Source organism: Pan troglodytes, chromosome 18 (assembly GCF_028858775.2).
Source record: "Pan troglodytes isolate AG18354 chromosome 18, NHGRI_mPanTro3-v2.0_pri, whole genome shotgun sequence".
NCBI classification, from domain to species: Eukaryota; Metazoa; Chordata; class Mammalia; order Primates; family Hominidae; genus Pan; species Pan troglodytes.
Window position 1 is genome coordinate 18,984,589 of NC_072416.2, and position 16,733 is coordinate 19,001,321.

General features: G+C 53.7%; 2 protein-coding genes across 9 annotated transcripts in view; both read left to right on the top strand.

Moving 5' to 3' along the window:
• The window catches only part of LOC112207767 (BOS complex subunit NOMO3), a 31,915-nt gene extending 31,047 nt beyond the window's left edge, over positions 1-868 (top strand). Inside the window, exons 14-15 of the mRNA XM_054669687.2 lie at positions 144-275; positions 831-868. Coding sequence (XP_054525662.2) covers positions 144-275; positions 831-868 — 170 coding nt within the window. The remainder of the gene's footprint in view (positions 1-143; positions 276-830) is intronic.
• The window catches only part of LOC739285 (polycystin-1), a 71,730-nt gene continuing 55,140 nt past the window's right edge, over positions 144-16,733 (top strand). For all 8 annotated transcript variants that reach the window (XM_063796785.1, XM_063796788.1, XM_063796787.1 and 5 more), the window contains exons 1-11: positions 144-275; positions 1,666-1,802; positions 3,881-4,025; positions 5,114-5,376; positions 5,672-5,828; positions 6,009-6,261; positions 6,386-6,540; positions 8,081-8,250; positions 8,337-8,480; positions 8,575-8,785; positions 8,876-9,002. In XM_063796785.1, the coding sequence (XP_063652855.1) occupies positions 1,775-1,802; positions 3,881-4,025; positions 5,114-5,376; positions 5,672-5,828; positions 6,009-6,261; positions 6,386-6,540; positions 8,081-8,250; positions 8,337-8,480; positions 8,575-8,785; positions 8,876-9,002 (1,653 nt within the window). In that variant the 5' untranslated portion in view covers positions 144-275; positions 1,666-1,774. The remainder of the gene's footprint in view (positions 276-1,665; positions 1,803-3,880; positions 4,026-5,113; positions 5,377-5,671; positions 5,829-6,008; positions 6,262-6,385; positions 6,541-8,080; positions 8,251-8,336; positions 8,481-8,574; positions 8,786-8,875; positions 9,003-16,733) is intronic.

The following is a 16,733-nucleotide window of genomic DNA, read 5'->3' on the forward strand; positions in this document are numbered from 1 at the left end:
TGAAAGAAGCACTCCGTCCGCCTCCGGCCACTGCCTCTTAGGAGCTCAGCAGTAGCAAGAAGCTATTACATAGGGTTAGGATTCGAACCTGTGCTGAAGCCTTATGAGGGGTCACATGGGGCCCTCCCTTCTTTTCCCTGCAGACACCTGCGGTGACTTGCTGGTGACTCTACAGTCCCTGAGCCGCCAGGGTGAGAAGCGGAGCCTCCAGCTCTCCGGCAAGGTCAACGCCATGACTTTCACCTTTGACAACGTGCTCCCTGGAAAATACAAAAGTAAGAATTGGAATGCAACATCCTGTGGCCCTCACACACTTCTTGTCTTTGTAAACTTTCTAAAACTCAGGTCTCAAATTGTATCACGACCATGTACCTTTCCTTGCTTTAAGTCGTCTTTGCCTCGTGACCTTGACGGCATTATTTAGCGTTGGACAAGCATGGAGGAGTCCAGGCCCTGAGCTGACCGCCACCTTGTCAGCACAGCCCACTGGCTGCTTCTGTTAAGGGAGGGTGCCCTGACTTATGGCATTTTATTTCTAAAGGCCAGAAAAAGGAGTGTGAAATAGTGCCACTGATGTGTTCTACTAACTTAGCAGTACTGGTGCTGAGTACTGGCCATGGCAAGGTACTTGACCTCCCCGAAACTCAGTTTTCCCATCTGTAAAATAGACGTAATAGACCCTTTCTGCAGAATATAAGACTAAAAGAAGTAAAGTTTATAAAGCCCGTTGTGCAGAGAGCCAGCTAAGTAGCTGGTGCCCACAAATGTTACTTCCCTTTTCCTTGCCCTTCTTAAGAAGCCACTTCTTGCCTGTATTTCTGCTTTTTCAGAAATCAGCTTGGGGCTGCTGGCAGTGGATAGCTTATAAAACAGACTGCTTTTCTGGAATTATATTAATATTTTCTGTTATGGCAGGGCTTGGCAGACTACAAAAACTGCCTTTTTTATAAGCATAGTTTCCTTAGAATACAGCCTTGCCCATTTGTTTATGGATTCTCTATGGCTGCTCGTGTGTAACAGTGGCCAAGTCGAGTGGTTGAGGCTGACAAAGCATGTGGCCTGCAAAACTGAAAAGAGTTGCAGAAAAAGTTTGTGGATCCCTGAATACCTTACTTGCAGCCTGATCTTACAGGCCCCATTAGATTTCTTTCTTGATGTAATGGACATTGGTTCGAGTTTTTCTTTCTTTTTTTTTTTGAAATTTAGCCTTGCTCTGTCACCCAGGCCGGAGTGTGGTGGCGTGACCTTGGCTCACTGCAACCTCTCCGCCTTCTGGGTGCAGGAGATTCTCTTGCCTCAGCCTCCTGAGTAGCTGGGATTACAGGCATGCACCACCATGCCTGGATAACTTTTGTATTTTTAGTAGAGATGGGGTTTTGCTATGTTGGTCAGACTGGTCTTGAACTCCTGGTTTCAAGCCATCCAACTGCCTCGGCCTCCCAGAGTGCTGGGATTATAGGCGTGAGCTACCACGCTCGACTCCAGGTTTTCTTTAGCAGTAATTTATTCCAAATACTGCTAGTTATAAATATATGTATGTGTATATTTCTATCTTTATGTCCTGCTTTTTAAAATTAGTTAATTCATGATCATTGTTTCTGGTGGCGTGCAGGGAGGTGGTGTGCTCCACGCCCACATGTCCGTTTTTGGTGTTTGCTTTTGCAGTAAGCATCATGCATGAGGATTGGTGCTGGAAGAACAAGAGCCTGGAGGTGGAAGTGCTGGAGGATGAGGTGTCTGCAGTTGAGTTCAGGCAGACGGGCTACATGCTGAGATGTTCCCTGTCTCACGCCATCACTCTGGTATGTACGGCTTATGGAGTCTCTTATTTGGAAAAACGCTCGCCTTGTGGATGTCAAGAAAGACTAACATCCCAGGCATATTGTAAACGTAGGCAAGTCAGATTTCCTTTTCTGCCTCTCCACTCGCCCACCTGTTACGCAACGCATAATCAGGAAGCATTTATACTCTCTCAGTGGAAGGACCCCTGTATTTAGGAGGTTTCCTTGTCCTGGCCGTACGCTAAATCTGACTGGTGATTCGGGGTGGCCTTTGGTACAGTGCAGAGCACACTGGCTTTATATTATTACGAATAATAGCTTTGGGTAAATTCATGTGCTGCTTCTCAGCCTCAGTTTTCACCGAAAATTGAGATCTTAATACTTACTTCTCAGGGTTATGGCAGGGCTTAAGTGAACCCTCTTAGGTATCAAAGTGTCCTTGGTGTACACTGCTCTGTACTGCCAAGTGAGTTTCTCTGATATATATATATAAATTTTTTTTTTTTTTTTTTTTTTTTTTGAGATGGAGTCTTGCTCTGTTGCCCAGGCTGGAGTGCAGTGGCACAATCTCGGCTCACTGAAACCTCCACCTCCCGGGTTCAAGCGATTCTCCTGCCTCAGCCTCCCGAGTAGCTGGGACTAGAGGTGCGTGCCACCATGCCCAGCTAATTTTTTTTTTTTTTTTTGTATTTTTGTTAGAGACAGAGTTCCACCATGTTGGCCAGACTGGTCTTAAAACTCCTGACCTCAGGGGATCCACCCGTGTTGGCCTCGCAGAGTGCTAGGATTACAGGCGTGAGCCATTGTGCCCCACCTTCTCTGGTGTATTTATTCCAGCACAGGGGAAGAAGCTGTAAACAGGATCTTAGCTTCTTGTTGACTGTGGTCTCTGTGGCCTGAAAGGCAGTGTGAAATGGGTTTCAGGAGCACCTCTGTAGATCCCTTCGTGAATTTCTATAATGTTTTGATGTCGAGCGGCGGCAGATGTCGTCGTCAGGTCTTAGTTTCTCTGTAGAGAAACTGGAAGAATTGGAACTGGTGTTTCATGTGCCAGCTTACTCCCCTAACTGCTTAATTACAAAAGCTCGACAGGTAGATTTGTTATAGGAGATCGATTAATATCCAGTTCATAATAAGTGATAGATATTTAGGAAACCTTTCCCTTCCAGCAGTGGAGTGGATTTCTAGCTCTCTTGTAATAAGATCCTTTTTTTTTTTTTTTTTTGACACTTCTTAACCCCTTCTTTATCTCCTCCCACTGTCCCCTCACTCACCGGGCCCCAGCCACAGTGGTCCTCTGCAGTCCCACACCAAGCTCACTCCCTCCTCGGGGCCTTTGCACATACTCTCCCCTCTGCCTGGAGTGCTGTGTCTTCTCCAGAAACACTTCTCCCTCTCCTCTTCCCCTCCCCTCCTCTTCCCTCCCCTCTTCCCCTCTCCTCCTCTTCCCTCCCCTCTTCCCCTTTCCTCTTCCCCTCCCCTCCTCATCCCTCCCCTCTTTCCCCTCTTCCCCTCCCCTCCTCTTCCCTCTCCTTTCTCCCCCTTCTCTCCCCTCCCCTCTCCTCTCCCCCTTCTCTCCCCTCCCCTCTCCTCTCCCCCTTCTCTCCCCTCCCCTCTCCTCTCCCCCTTCTCTCCCCTCCCCTCTCCTCTCCCCCTTCTGTCCCCTCCCCTCTCCTCTCCTCGTTCTCTCCCCTCCCCTCTCCTCTCCCCCTTCTCTCCCCTCCCCTCTCCTCTCCCCCTTCCCTCTCCTCTCCTCCTTCTCTCTCCCTTCCCTCTCCTCTCCCCCTTCTCTCCCCTTCCCTCTCCTCTACCCCCTTTTCTCCACTCCCCTCTCCTCTCTCCCCTCTCCTCTCCTCCTCCTCTCTTGTGAAGAGGTGCCTTGTGTGGTCGGTGCGCTGCATCACGTGGTCCCCAGGTGGAGGCCCTGGGTCATGCAGAGCCACAGAAAATGCTTAGTGAGGAGGCTGTGGGGGTCCAGTCAAGTGGGCTCTCCAGCTGCAGGGCTGGGGGTGTGAGCCAGGTGAGGACCTGTGTAGAGAGGAGGGCGTGTGCAAGGAGTGGGGCCAGGAGTGGGACTGGACACTGCTGGCTCCACACAGGGGCCCAGCAGGGAGCTCGTATGCCGCTCGTGCCTGAAGCAGACGCTGCACAAGCTGGAGGCCATGATGCGCATCCTGCAGGCAGAGACCACCGCGGGCACCGTGACGCCCACCGCCATCGGAGACAGCATCCTCAACATCACAGGTGCCGCGGCCTGTGCCCCATGCCACCCGTCTGCCCCACGTGGCCCGTCCGCCCCATGCTGCCCTTTCCTCTGCCTCCCTCCTCCCCACAACCGCCTCACCTTTGCCCCATCTCATCTTTGTCCCCCTTCCCTCCCCCCAATTCCCATCCTCATCCCCCTCCCCCATTCCCATCCTCATCCCTCTCCCCCAATTCCCATCCTTATCCCCCTCCCCCAATTCCCATCCTTATCCCCCTCCCCCAATTCCCATCCTTATCCCCCTCCCCCAATTCCCATTCTCCTCCCCCTCCCCTATTACCTTTTCTCCATCTCTCTCCCCTTTTCTCCATTTCCCCCCATCCTCCCCGTCCTTTTGTCCATTCCCCTCATCTTTCTTATCCCCCTTATTCTCCTTCCCCTCCCTTATTCCCCTTCCCCTCCCTTATCCCCCTTCCCCTCCCTTTCCCCCTGCTCCTCTTCTTCTCCCCTTTCTCTTTTCTCTACCCTTTTCCTTCCTTTTTCCTCCCTCTCCCCATCATCCCCCTCATCTTCATCCTCATCCCCATCCCCTTCCCCCTCCCCCTCCACCACTCTCTCTCCAGCTTCCCCCTTCCTTCTGCCTGCGCCTCGCTCTCTGCCCCCTCAGGTTCCCCCTTTCTCTCAGCCCCCACCCTCCGGCTCCCCCTTTTTGCCTGCCCCCACCCTCCCTCTGCCTCCCTGTCTCTGCACTGACCTCACGCCTGTCTGCAGGAGACCTCATCCACCTGGCCAGCTCAGATGTGCGGGCACCACAGCCCTCAGAGCTGGGAGCCGAGTCACCATCGCGGATGGTGGCGTCCCAGGCCTACAACCTGACCTCTGCTCTCATGCGCATCCTCACACGCTCCCGCGTGCTCAACGAGGAGCACCTGACGCTGGCGGGCGAGGAGATCGTGGCCCAGGGCAAGCGCTCGGACCCACGGAGCCTGCTGTGCTATGGCGGCGCCCCAGGGTCTGGCTGCCACTTCTCCATCCCCTAGGCTTTCAGCAGGGCCCTGGCCAACCTCAGTGACGTGGTGCAGCTCATCTTTCTGGTGGACTCCAATCCCTTTCCCTTTGGCTATATCAGCAACTACACCGTCTCCACCAAGGTGGCCTCGATGGCGTTCCAGACACGGGCCGGCGCCCAGATCCCCATCGAGCGGCTGGCCTCAGAGCGCGCCATCACCATGAAGGTGCCCAACAACTCGGACTGGGCTGCCCGGGGCCACCGCAGCTCCGCCAACTCCGTTGTGGTCCAGCCCCAGGCCTCCGTCGGTGCTGTGGTCACCCTGGACAGCAGCAACTCTGCGGCCGTGCTGCATCTGCAGCTCAACTATACGCTGCTGGACGGTGCGTGCAGTGGGTGGGGCACACGCGGCCCCCTGGCCTTGTTCTTGGGGGGAAGGCGTTTCTCGTAGGGCTTCCATGGGTGTCTCTGGTGAAATTTGCTTTCTGTTTCATGGGCTGCTGGGGGCCTGGCCGGAGAGGAGCTGGGGGCCACGGAGAAGCAGGTGCCAGCTCTGGTGCAGAGGCTCCTATGGCCTTTCAGGCCCGTGGCAGAGGGTGGGCTCAGGAGGGCCATCGTGGGTGTCCCCCGGGTGGTTGAGCTTCCCGGCAGGCGTGTGACCTGCGCGTTCTGCCCCAGGCCGCTACCTGTCTGAGGAATCCGAGCCCTACCTGGCAGTCTATCTGCACTCGGAGCCCCGGCCCAATGGGCACAACTGCTCGGCTAGCAGGAGGATCCGCCCAGAGTCACTCCAGGGTGCCGACCACCGGCCCTACACCTTCTTCATTTCCCCGGGGTGAGCTCTGCGGGCCGGCCTGGCAGGGCAGGGCAGGGCATCATGGGTCAGCATTGCCCGGGTTACTGGCCCTATGGGGACGGCAGGCAGCGAGGGGACTGGACCGGGTATGGGCTCTGGGACTCTGACATCCAACCTGGCGGAGCCTGGGCTCACGTCCACTGCCCCTTCCCTGCCCAGGAGCAGAGACCCAGTGGGGAGTTACCATCTGAACCTCTCCAGCCACTTCCGCTGGTCGGCGCTGGAGGTGTCCGTGGGCCTGTACGCGTCCCTGTGCCAGTACTTCAGCGAGGAGGACATGGTGTGGCGGACAGAGGGGCTGCTGCCCCTGGAGGAGACCTCGCCCCGCCAGGCCGTCTGCCTCACCCGCCACCTCACCGCCTTCGGCGCCAGCCTCTTCGTGCCCCCAAGCCATGTCCGCTTTGTCTTTCCTGTGAGTGACCCTGTGCTCCTGGGAGCCTCTGCAGAGTTGAGGAGGGCCTGGGTGGGCTCGGCTCTATCCTGAGAAGGCACAGCTTGCACGTGACCTCCTGGGCCTGGCGGCTGTGTCCTCACAGGAGCCGACAGCGGATGTAAACTACATCGTCATGCTGACATGTGCTGTGTGCCTGGTGACCTACATGGTCATGGCCGCCATCCTGCACAAGCTGGACCAGTTGGATGCCAGCCGGGGCCGCGCCATCCCCTTCTGTAGGCAGCGGGGCCGCTTCAAGTACGAGATCCTCGTCAAGACAGGCTGGGGCCGGGGCTCAGGTGGGGCGCAGCGGGGTGGCAGGGCCTCCCCTGCTCTCACTGGCTGTGCTGGTTGCACCCTCTGGGAGTGAATCTCGTCGCAGGCGTCAGAACAAGGCAGTTTTTGCAGTGCTGTGTGAAGGGCTGGTGTGTTCATCCTGGGAATGACCTCGTGAGCACTCACTGTCCCTGAGGACTAGGACAGCTCCTAGCTGGAAGTAGGTGCCAGTCAGTCAGGGTGGGCAGCCCACGTTCTGCACAGTAGCGTGGCCCCACAAGTGACGTGAGCATCGCTACCACTGTGGGAGACCGTGCATCCACCCGTGATCCTGACTGCATAGCTCGTCTCTCAGACGGAGGCGCCAGCACCCTCCCCGTGGCTGTTTCTTCAATACCTCCATTTTCCTTTCATTGGAATTGCCCTTCTGGCATTCCCTTTTTGTTTTCGTTTTTCTTTTTTTGGAGACGGAGTCTCGCTCTGTTGCCCAGGCTGGAGTGCAATGGCGTGCTCTTGGCTCACAGTAACTTCCAGCTCCTGGGTTTAAGCGATTCCCCTTAAGCGATTCTCCTGAGTAGCTGGGAGTACAGGTGCACGCCACCACACCCAGTTAATTTTTCACCATGTCGGCCAGGCGAACTCCTGACCTCAGGTGATCCGCCTGCCTCGGCCTGCCAGAGTGCTGGGATGACAGGTGTGAGCCACCACACCTGGCCGTGTTCCCATTTTTTATTTCCGTGCTGCTTTCATCTTCATTTCCCAGTTCTTTCTTTTGATTACCTACTTTTAAAAACTGTCGGCTGGGCACGGTGGCTCACACCTGTAATCCGAGCACTTTGGGAGGCCGAGGCAGGCAAATCACGGGGTCAGGAGATCGAGACCATCCTGGCTAACGGTGAAACCCTGTCTCTACTAAAAAATACAAAAAAATTAGCCCGGCGTGGTGGCAGGCGCCTGTAGTCCCAGCTCCTCGGGAGACTGAGGCAGGAGAATGGCGTGAACCCGGGAGGCGGAGCTTGCAGTGAGCTGAGATTGCGCCACTGCACTCCAGCCTGGGTGACACAGCAAGACTCCATCTCAAAAAAAAAAAGAAAAGAAAAAAAATACTGTCACCTGGGTCTGTCACTGGGAGAGGAGGTGACACAGCTTCACGTTTTGCAGTCTGTGCATGAACTGAGGGACGGGTGTGTGGTGCGGGTCACCGGTTGTGGCGTGACTGAGGCGTGGACAGGTGTGCAGTGCGGGTCACTGGTTGTGGTGTGGACTGAGGCGTGTGCAGCCATGTTTGCATGTCACAAGTTACAGTTCTTTCCATGTAACTTAATCATGTCCTTGAGGTCCTGCTGTTTATTGGACAAATTGCAGTAACCGCAGCTCCTCGTGTATGGCAGAGCCGTGCAAAGCCGGGACTGCCTGTGTGGCTCCTTGAGTGTGCGGAGGCCAAAGCTGAGATGACTTGCCTGGGATGCCACACGTGTTGGGCAGCAGACCGAGCCTCCCACCCCTCCCTCTTGCCCTCCAGGTACCACGGCCCACGTGGGCATCATGCTGTATGGGGTGGACAGCCGGAGCAGCCACTGGCACCTGGACGGCGACAGAGCCTTCCACCGCAACAGCCTGGACATCTTCCGGATCGCCACCCGCACAGCCTGGGTAGCGTGTGGAAGATCCAAGTGTGGCACGACAACAAAGGTCTGTGCGGACCCTGCCAAGCTCTGCCCCTCTGCCCCCGCATTGGGGTGCCCTGCGAGCCTGACCTCCCTCCCGCGCCTCTGCAGGGCTCAGCCCTGCCTGGTTCCTGCAGCACATCATCGTCAGGGACCTGCAGACGGCACACAGCACCTTCTTCCTGGTCAATGACTGGCTTTCGGTGGAGACGGAGGCCAACGGGGGCCTGGTGGAGAAGGAGATGCTGGCTGCGAGTAAGGCCTCGTTCCATGTTCCCACTCCGTGGGAGGTTGGGCAGGGTGGTCCTGCCCCGTGGCCTCCTGCAGTGCGGCCCTCCCTGCCTTCTAGGCGACGCAGCCCTGTTGCGCTTCCGGCGCCTGCTGGTGGCTGAGCTGCAGCGCGGCTTCTTTGACAAGCACATCTGGCTCTCCATATGGGACCGGCTGCCTCGTAGCTGTTTCACTCGCATCCAGAGGGCCACCTGCTGCGTTCTTCTCATCTGCCTCTTCCTGGGCGCCAACGCCGTGTGGTACGGGGCTGTTGGTGACTCTGCCTACAGGTGGGTGCCGTAGGGGTCGGGACAGCCTCTTCCTGCCCAGCCCTTCCTGCCCCTCAGCCTCACCTGTGTGGCCTCCTCTCCTCCACACAGCACGGGGCGTGTGTCCAGGCTGAGCCCGCTGAGCGTCGACACAGTCGCTGTTGGCCTGGTGTCCAGCGTGGTTGTCTATCCCGTCTACCTGGCCATCCTCTTTCTCTTCTGGATGTCCCGGAGCAAGGTGGGCTGGGGCTGGGGACCTGGGAGTAGTGGGAATGGAGCCTGGGCCTTGGCACCATGCCCAGGGCCGCCACTTTCCAGTGCTGCAGCCAGAGGGAAAGGCGTCCACCAAAGGCTGCTCGGGAAGGGTCAACACACTTGAGCAGCCTTAGCTAGACTGACCAGGGAGAAAGAGAGAAGACTCAGAAGCCAGAATCGTGAAAGAACGAGGGCACTTTGCTAAGCAGACGCTACAGACAACTGCACAGCAACACGCCAGATAACTCAGAAGAAGCAAGCACGCGGCTGTGCACACTTCCGAAATGCACTCCAGAAGAAAATCTCAGTACATCTATAGCAAGTGAAGAGGCCGAGTTAGTCCCTTAGAAACCTCCCAGTGGCCGGGCCGGGTGTGGTGGCTCACGCCTGTAATCCCAACACTTCAGGAGGCCGAGGTGGGCGGATCTGAGTCCAGGAGTCTGAGACCAGCCTGGGCAACATAGCAAGACCCCATCTATATAAAACATTAAAAAGGGCCAGGCATGGTGGCTCACGCCTGTAATCCCAACACTTTGGGAGGCCGAGGCGGGCAGATCACTTGAGGTCAGGAGTTCGAGACCAGCCTGGCCAACACAATGAAACCCCGTCTCTACTACAAATACAAAAACTTAGCTGGGCATGGTGGCGGGTGCCTGTAGTCCCAGCTACTCGAGAGGCTGAGGCAGGAGAATGGCATGAACCCAGGAGGCGGAGCTTGCAGTGAGCCGAGATTGTGCCACTGCACTCCATCCTGGGCAACGGAGCAAGACTCCGTCTCCAAAAAAAAAAAAAAAAAAAAAAAATCCCACAAAGAAAAGCCCAGGCTCAGAGCCTTCACGATAGAATTTTTCTAAGCAGTTCAGGAAGAATTCACACCAATCCTTCACAGCCTCTTTCCAAGAATACAGCAGGTGGGAATTCTTCCCATTCATACGGAAACGGTAGGCCGCACCCCTTAGAAATACACATGTGGGGTCCTCAAGAGGCTACATGCAAACTAACCCCAGCAGCACACAGAGAAGGCGCATAAGCCGCGACCAGGAGGGGTTGCTCCCGAGTCCGTGGCAGGAACCAGAGGCCACATGTGGCTGCTCCTATTTAAGTTAATTAAAATGGAACGATGGCCGGGCGTGGTGGCTCACACCTGTAATCCCAGCACTTTGGGAGGCCGAGGCGGGCAGATCACTTGAGGTCAGGAGTTCCAAGACCAGCCTGGCCAACACAGTGAAACCCCGTCTCTACTAAAAATACAAAAAATTAGCTGGGCATCGTGGCAGGCACCTGTAATCCCAGCTACTCAGGAGGCTGAGCCAGGACAATCGCCTGAACGCGGGAGGTGGAGGTTGCAGTGAGCTGAGATTGCGCCAGTGCACTCCAGCCTGGGTGACAGAGCGAGACTCCATCTAAAAAAAAAAAAAAAAAGAAATGCAAAACTCTGTTCCTTAGCTGCACCAGTCTGCTGTCAAGTGTTCAGTGGCACACGTCGCGAGCGGCTGCCATCACGGACGGTGCAGATGTCCCATATATCCAGCATTCTAGAACATTCTGTCAGATGGCACCGGGCTCTGCCCTGTTTGCTGAGGAGGTGGCTTCTCATCCCTGTCCTGAGCAGGTCTGAGCTGCCGCCCACTGACCACTGCCCTCGTCCTGCAGGTGGCTGGGAGCCCGAGCCCCACACCTGCCGGGCAGCAGGTGCTGGACATTGAAAGCTGCCTGGACTCGTCCATGCTGGACAGCTCCTTCCTCACGTTCTAAGGCCTCCACGCTGAGGTGAGGGCTCTACTGGGGGTCCTGGGCTGGGCTGGGGGTCCTGCCGCCTCAGCGCAGCTTGGACTCAAGACACTGCACCTCTTAGCAGGCCTTTGCTGGACAGATGAAGAGTGACTTGTTTCTGGATGATTCTAAGAGGTGGGTTCCCTAGAGAAACCTCGAGCCCTGGTGCAGGTCACTGTGTCTGGGGTGCCGGGGGTGTGAGGGCTGCGTGTCCTTGCTGGGTGTCTGTGGCTTCATGTGGTCACACCACCTGGGAGCAGGTTTGCTCGGAAGCCCAGGGTGTCCGAGCGTGACTGGACGGGGGTGGGGTGTGTGTGTGACACATCCCCTGGTACCTTGCTGACCCGCGCCACCTGCAGTCTGGTGTGCTGGCCCTCCAGCGAGGGAACCCAGTTGGCCGGATCTGCTCAGTGACCCGTCCATTGTGGGTAGCAATCTGCGGCACAACCCCCACTTACTGGGTCTCTCCTTTTACAACCAACACAAGCAAAATCTAGGGCTGCTTTTTTTTTTTTTTTTTTTTTTTTTTTTTTTTGAGACAGAGTCTCATTCCATTCTGTCACCCAGGCTGGAGTGCAATGGTACGATCTCGGCTCACTGCAACCTCAGCCTCCCGGGTTCAAGGGATTGTCCCGCCTCAGCCTCCTGAGTAGCTGGGATTACAGGCGTGTGCCACCATGCCTGGCTAATTCTTGTATTTTTAGTAGAGACGGGGTTTCACCATGTTGGTCAGGCTGGTCTCGAACTCCTAACCTCGTGATCCGCCTGCCTCAGCCTCCCAAAGTGCTGGGATTACAGGCGTGAGCCACCATGCCCAGCGAAATCTAGGGCTGGAACATGGCTGCAGCATATAAATAGAATTGAATTCCATCGTTTTGTTAACCCTGTTTTTTGTTTGTTTGTAGTTGTTGCTGTTTTTGAGACAGAGTCTCGCTCTGTCGCCTAGGCTGGAGTGCAGTGGTGCAATCTCGGCTCACGGCAGACTCTGCCTCCCGGGTTCAAACTATTCTCCTGCCTCAGCCTCCCAAGTAGGTGGGACTACAGGCGCCTACCACCACACCCGGCTAATTTTTGTATTTTATTAGAGACAGGGTTTCACCATATTGGCCAGGCTGGTCTGGAACTCCTGACCTTGTGATCCGCCCACCTCGGCCTCCCAAAGTGCTGGGATTACAGGCGTGAGCCACCACACCCAGCCCCTGTTTTGTTTTTGTTTTGCTTGTTTCTTAGGGTTGTTTTTCTATTTATGGTAAAGGCATTGGCTTTCCATTTGTAGCATCAATCGAATATTTCCTGTTAACAATAACCTTATGTCATAGTAAATGGTAAAGGGATTTAAAGCAGTGGTTTTCAGCTGCCAGAGGCCTGAGTGAGTTTGGGCACACTCTGTGTGATCGGGCAGAAGGCCTGTGGGAAGTTTAGCCGAGGGCAGGGCCAGGAAAGGTGATGGACAGTGGGGGTCTGTCCTGGTCACCAGGCCCCTGGGTCCTGCCCACCTGCTTGGAGCTCCCCACCCATCACACACGATGCTGCCAAGCCCTCTGGGTATTGTGGGCAAATACCTTAGGAGAGAAGCTGATGAACTTTGTTTCTTGAAATGCACAGATTCCTTGGACATCCCTGAGAGATCAATCATGAAAGTCAACTTGGTTTTCTCCCCCTCGTTTGGGTTCAGAATTTAAAGTCCACACACACAGGCAGTAAGATGATATAGATAAGGACATCATCACTGGGTTTCGGATGTTAAAATGTCTAGGTGGGTTAGGGGTGATTTGAGATCACACAACCTTGTGCCACAAAGAGGTATTCCCAGGCCAGAGGGAGACATTTTATTGCCATGTTATGATCTTATCATTGAGTTGAAAGGCAATCTTGTTTCATTTTGGATTCTTTCTTATGTTTATGTCTTATAAGGGCACTTTGAATTTCCAAGCAAATAATAATTTTGAATTAGCTTTTAATCATTGACTTCTAGCACAGTTATATGATCAGAAACATGCTGTGTGATTGGATTGCTCTCAAACATATTGAGATTTGCTGGAACAAAATAAGTCAGGTTAATTTTTGTAAATGTACCATGCCCGCTTAAAATGAATGTATGTACATTTGTTCCTGAGATACAGGTTGATGGGCGGATGGCTACATGGATGTGATGGAGATGGTTTACTATCGGGACCTTCCGCATCCTGCTGATGTTTTGTTGCTTAAGATGTGAATGGCTGAGCGGAGGCTGTAAACCCTGGCACTCTGCTTGGGTATGAGGTTCTTCCTGCCATCCTGCCATCATTTGTTTTTTATGTTTTGTCGCCAAAAGTGACCTTGAGGAACCCTGGGAGCTCAGGAAGGAAGGAGCGCCCAGAAGCAGGGACAGGGAGCTGGTTGGGGAGGACCAGAAATCAGGTTTGTGAAGGTTCCAGAGAGGACCTGGCCTTGGGAGGAGCGTGGGGGACTGAGATGGGGGAGGGGTCATTGGAATGATGCGGGCGCTACTTGGAATGTCCATTGTGAGGCACCACCGGGGTCATCAGGGATTGGTGGAGAGGGAGTATGAAGCCCCAGGGTTGCTAAGGGAGGGCCCAGACCGAAGAAGGTTTGGTGGAAAGCAGAACCTTAGTCTCCCTCTAATTGCTCCTAAGCCTCACGCTCCCTTGCCCCGCGTGTCCTGTTGCTTCCCTGATCTTCTCCGTGACCTGTAGCTAAGCCTTCCACCAGCGCTTGAGTACTTAATTTGAACCGGATCCTTTCCCAGACCCTTTCTTCTTCTCCTCCTCCTCCTCCACCTCCTCCAGGTGCCCAACAGCCCCCTTCTCCTCCTTTCCCTTCCCTTACTTCCCCCCTTCCCCTCCCCTTCCCCTTCCCCTCCCCTTCCCCTCCCCTTCCCCTCCCCCTCCCCTCCCCCTCCCCAACTCAGATCCGCCCCCGGTCCCGTCCCCTTCCCTCCCCCCTGCCCTAAGCCACCTCCACCTCTGTCCTGGCCGCCTCAGGGCGCCTGAAAGGACCAGGACATGCGGGTGCTGTGGCTGCTCTTTTGGCTCCTCTTTTGGCTCCTGCTGGCATTTATCAGCCATCAGTCCACCTGTGTGAGTGGACGGGTGCTGTGGCTGCTCTTTCGGCTCCTCTTTTGGCTCCTGCTGGCATTTATCAGCCATCAGTCCACCTGTGTGAGTAGACGCTGGACCCGCGGGGTTTCTTCCTTTTTACTGGGCTGTGTCACGCGGCATGAAATGACACAGCTCAGGCCTGTAATCCCAGCACTTTAGGGGGCCGAGGTGGGCAGATCACTTGAGTCCAGGAGTTGAAGACTAGCCAGGGCATCATAGCAAAACGCCATCTCTACAAAAAATTCCAAAAAAGATTAGTCGGGCCTGGTGGTGCGTACCTGTTATCCCAGTTACTGGAGAGGCTGAGGTGGGAGGATCGCTTGGGCCCAGGAGCTGGCCGTTGCAGTGAGCCGAGATGGCCCCGCTGCACTCTTGTCTCAAACAAAACGGACCAAAACAAAGTGAAATGTCATTTGATTTGTGTCATCTGGTTTGATGACTTTTTTTTTTTTTAGACAGAGCTGGAGTGCAGTGGCAAGATCTCGGCTCACTGCAACCTCCGCTTCCGGGGTTCAAGCAATTGTCCTGCCTCAGCCTCCTGAGTAGCTCTGATTACAACGCCTGGCTAATTTCTGTATTTTTAGTAGAGACGGGGTTTCACCATGTTCGCCAGGATAGTCTCCATCTCTTCACCTCGTGATCCGCCTGCCTCGGCCTCCCAGTGCTGGGATTACAGGCGTGAGCCACCGCGCCTGGCCAAACTATATAACCTTAAGTGTAAGTTTACTAACTTTGGAAAGTACATACACCAGCATAAACCAACCCCCTTTCAAGATCTACATTATTTTATTTATTTATTTATTTTTTTGAGACCTTTTCTCCCTTGTTGCCGAGGCTGGAGTGCAATGGGGCAATATCAGCTCACCGCAACCTCTGCTTCCCAGATTCGAGCGATTCTCCTGCCTCAGCCTCCCGAGTGGCTGGGATTACAGACATGTGCCACCACTCCCAGCTAATTTTGTATTTTTAGTAGAGATAGGGTTTCTCCATGTTGGTCAGGCTGGTTTTGAACTCCCGACCTCAGGTGATCCGCCCGCCTCGGCCTCCCAAAGCATTGGGATTACAGGCATGAACCACCGTGCCCAGCCAAGATCTACACTATTATGTCACCCCAGAAAGTGAACTCTCACTCTTCCCAGCCAGTCTCTTTCTTATCCTAGGTTAGCTTGCTTATTCTGGAATTTCGTGTATACAGATGCATGCCATGCCATAGGTACTCTTTTGTGTCTGCTTTATTCTGCTCAACACCATGTTTCTGAAATCATGACCATTGTTGTATGGTTCTCTAACTCCATCATTTCCATTTCAGACTCAGCATATGCTGAGTTCAACCTGTTGAAGGGCTATCTCTGTTTCATTCACCATCTTGAAAGAAACATTTAAAATTGAGATGTTTTCAAGAATATATAGTTAAATCCTGAGGAATCGATGTAGAAATGTTATCGTCTTCACTCACATAAGAGTCTAATGGAATTAATGTCAACAATCTTAGAGAAATCCCACACTATTCATGCCATTTTCATGATCTCCACCTTGGTAATTTTTTTTTTTTTTTTTTTGAGACAGAGTCTCGCTCTGTCACCCAGGCTGAAGTGCAGTGGTGCGATCTCGGCTCACTGCAACCTCTGCCTCCCGGGTTCAAGTGATTCTTCTGCCTCAGCCTCCCAAGTAACTGGAACTATAGGCGGGTGCCACCATGCCCTGCTAATTTTTTGTATTTTTAGTAGAGATTGGTTTCACCGTGTTAGCTAGGATGGTCTCAATCTCCTGATCTCGCGGTCCACCCACCTCGGCTTCCCAAAGGGCTGGGATTGCAGGCTTGAGCCACCACGCCCGGCCCACCTTGTTAATTTTTAAGCACTAAAATTTGATACTTATTTGTGAATGAAGTAATCTCTTCATTGTATTTTTTTTTTTTTTTTTACTTATGCTGAGCTTTAAATGACAAAGATTCATATAATCCAAGAGAGAAGTATTATTTAGAGGGATTCTTTTACCATGTGATATATAATAAATGCATCCAATGTTATACATCAATTTAAAAAACAAGTAAATAACTAAAGAAAAGATAACTACTGGCCAGGTGCAGTGGCTCACACTTGTATTCCCAGCACTTTGGGAGGCCGAGGCAGGTGGATCATGAGGTCAGGAGTTGGAGACCAGCCTGGCCAAGATGGTGAAACCCTGTTTCTACTAAAAATACAAAACTTAGCCGAGCGTGGTGGCAGGCGCCTGTAATCCCAGTTACTCAGTAGCTGAGGCAGGAGAATCGCTTGAACCCGGGAGGCGGAGGTTGCAGTGAGCTGAGATCATGCCACTGCAATCTAGCCTGGGTGACAGAGCAAGACTTTGTCTCAAAACAAAAAGAAAAGAAAAGATAAGATAATTACTTTATACTTAGCTTGTCTTAGCCATGAGTGACGGGCTGCATGTGGCCCAGGACAGTTTTGAATGCAGTTCAACACAAATTTGTAAACTTTCTTAAAACATTAGGAGATTTTGGCCAGGTACAGTGGCTCATGCCTGTAATCCCAGCACTTTGGGAGGCTGAGGCGGGCAGATTACCTGAGGTCAGGAGTTCGAGACCACCCTGGCCAACATGGCAAAACCCCATCTCCACAAAAAATAAAAAAATTTGCTGAGTGCACTGTCAGGCACCTGTACTCCCAGCTACTCAGGAGGCTGAGGCAGGAGAATCACTTGAACCTGAGAGGCAGAGGTTGCAGTGAGCCGAGAGCACACCACTGCACTCCAGCCTGGGTGACAGAGTGAGACCCCATCTCAAAAAGAAACAACAAACAAAAACAAAAACAAAAACAATGGCCGGGCACGGTGGTTCA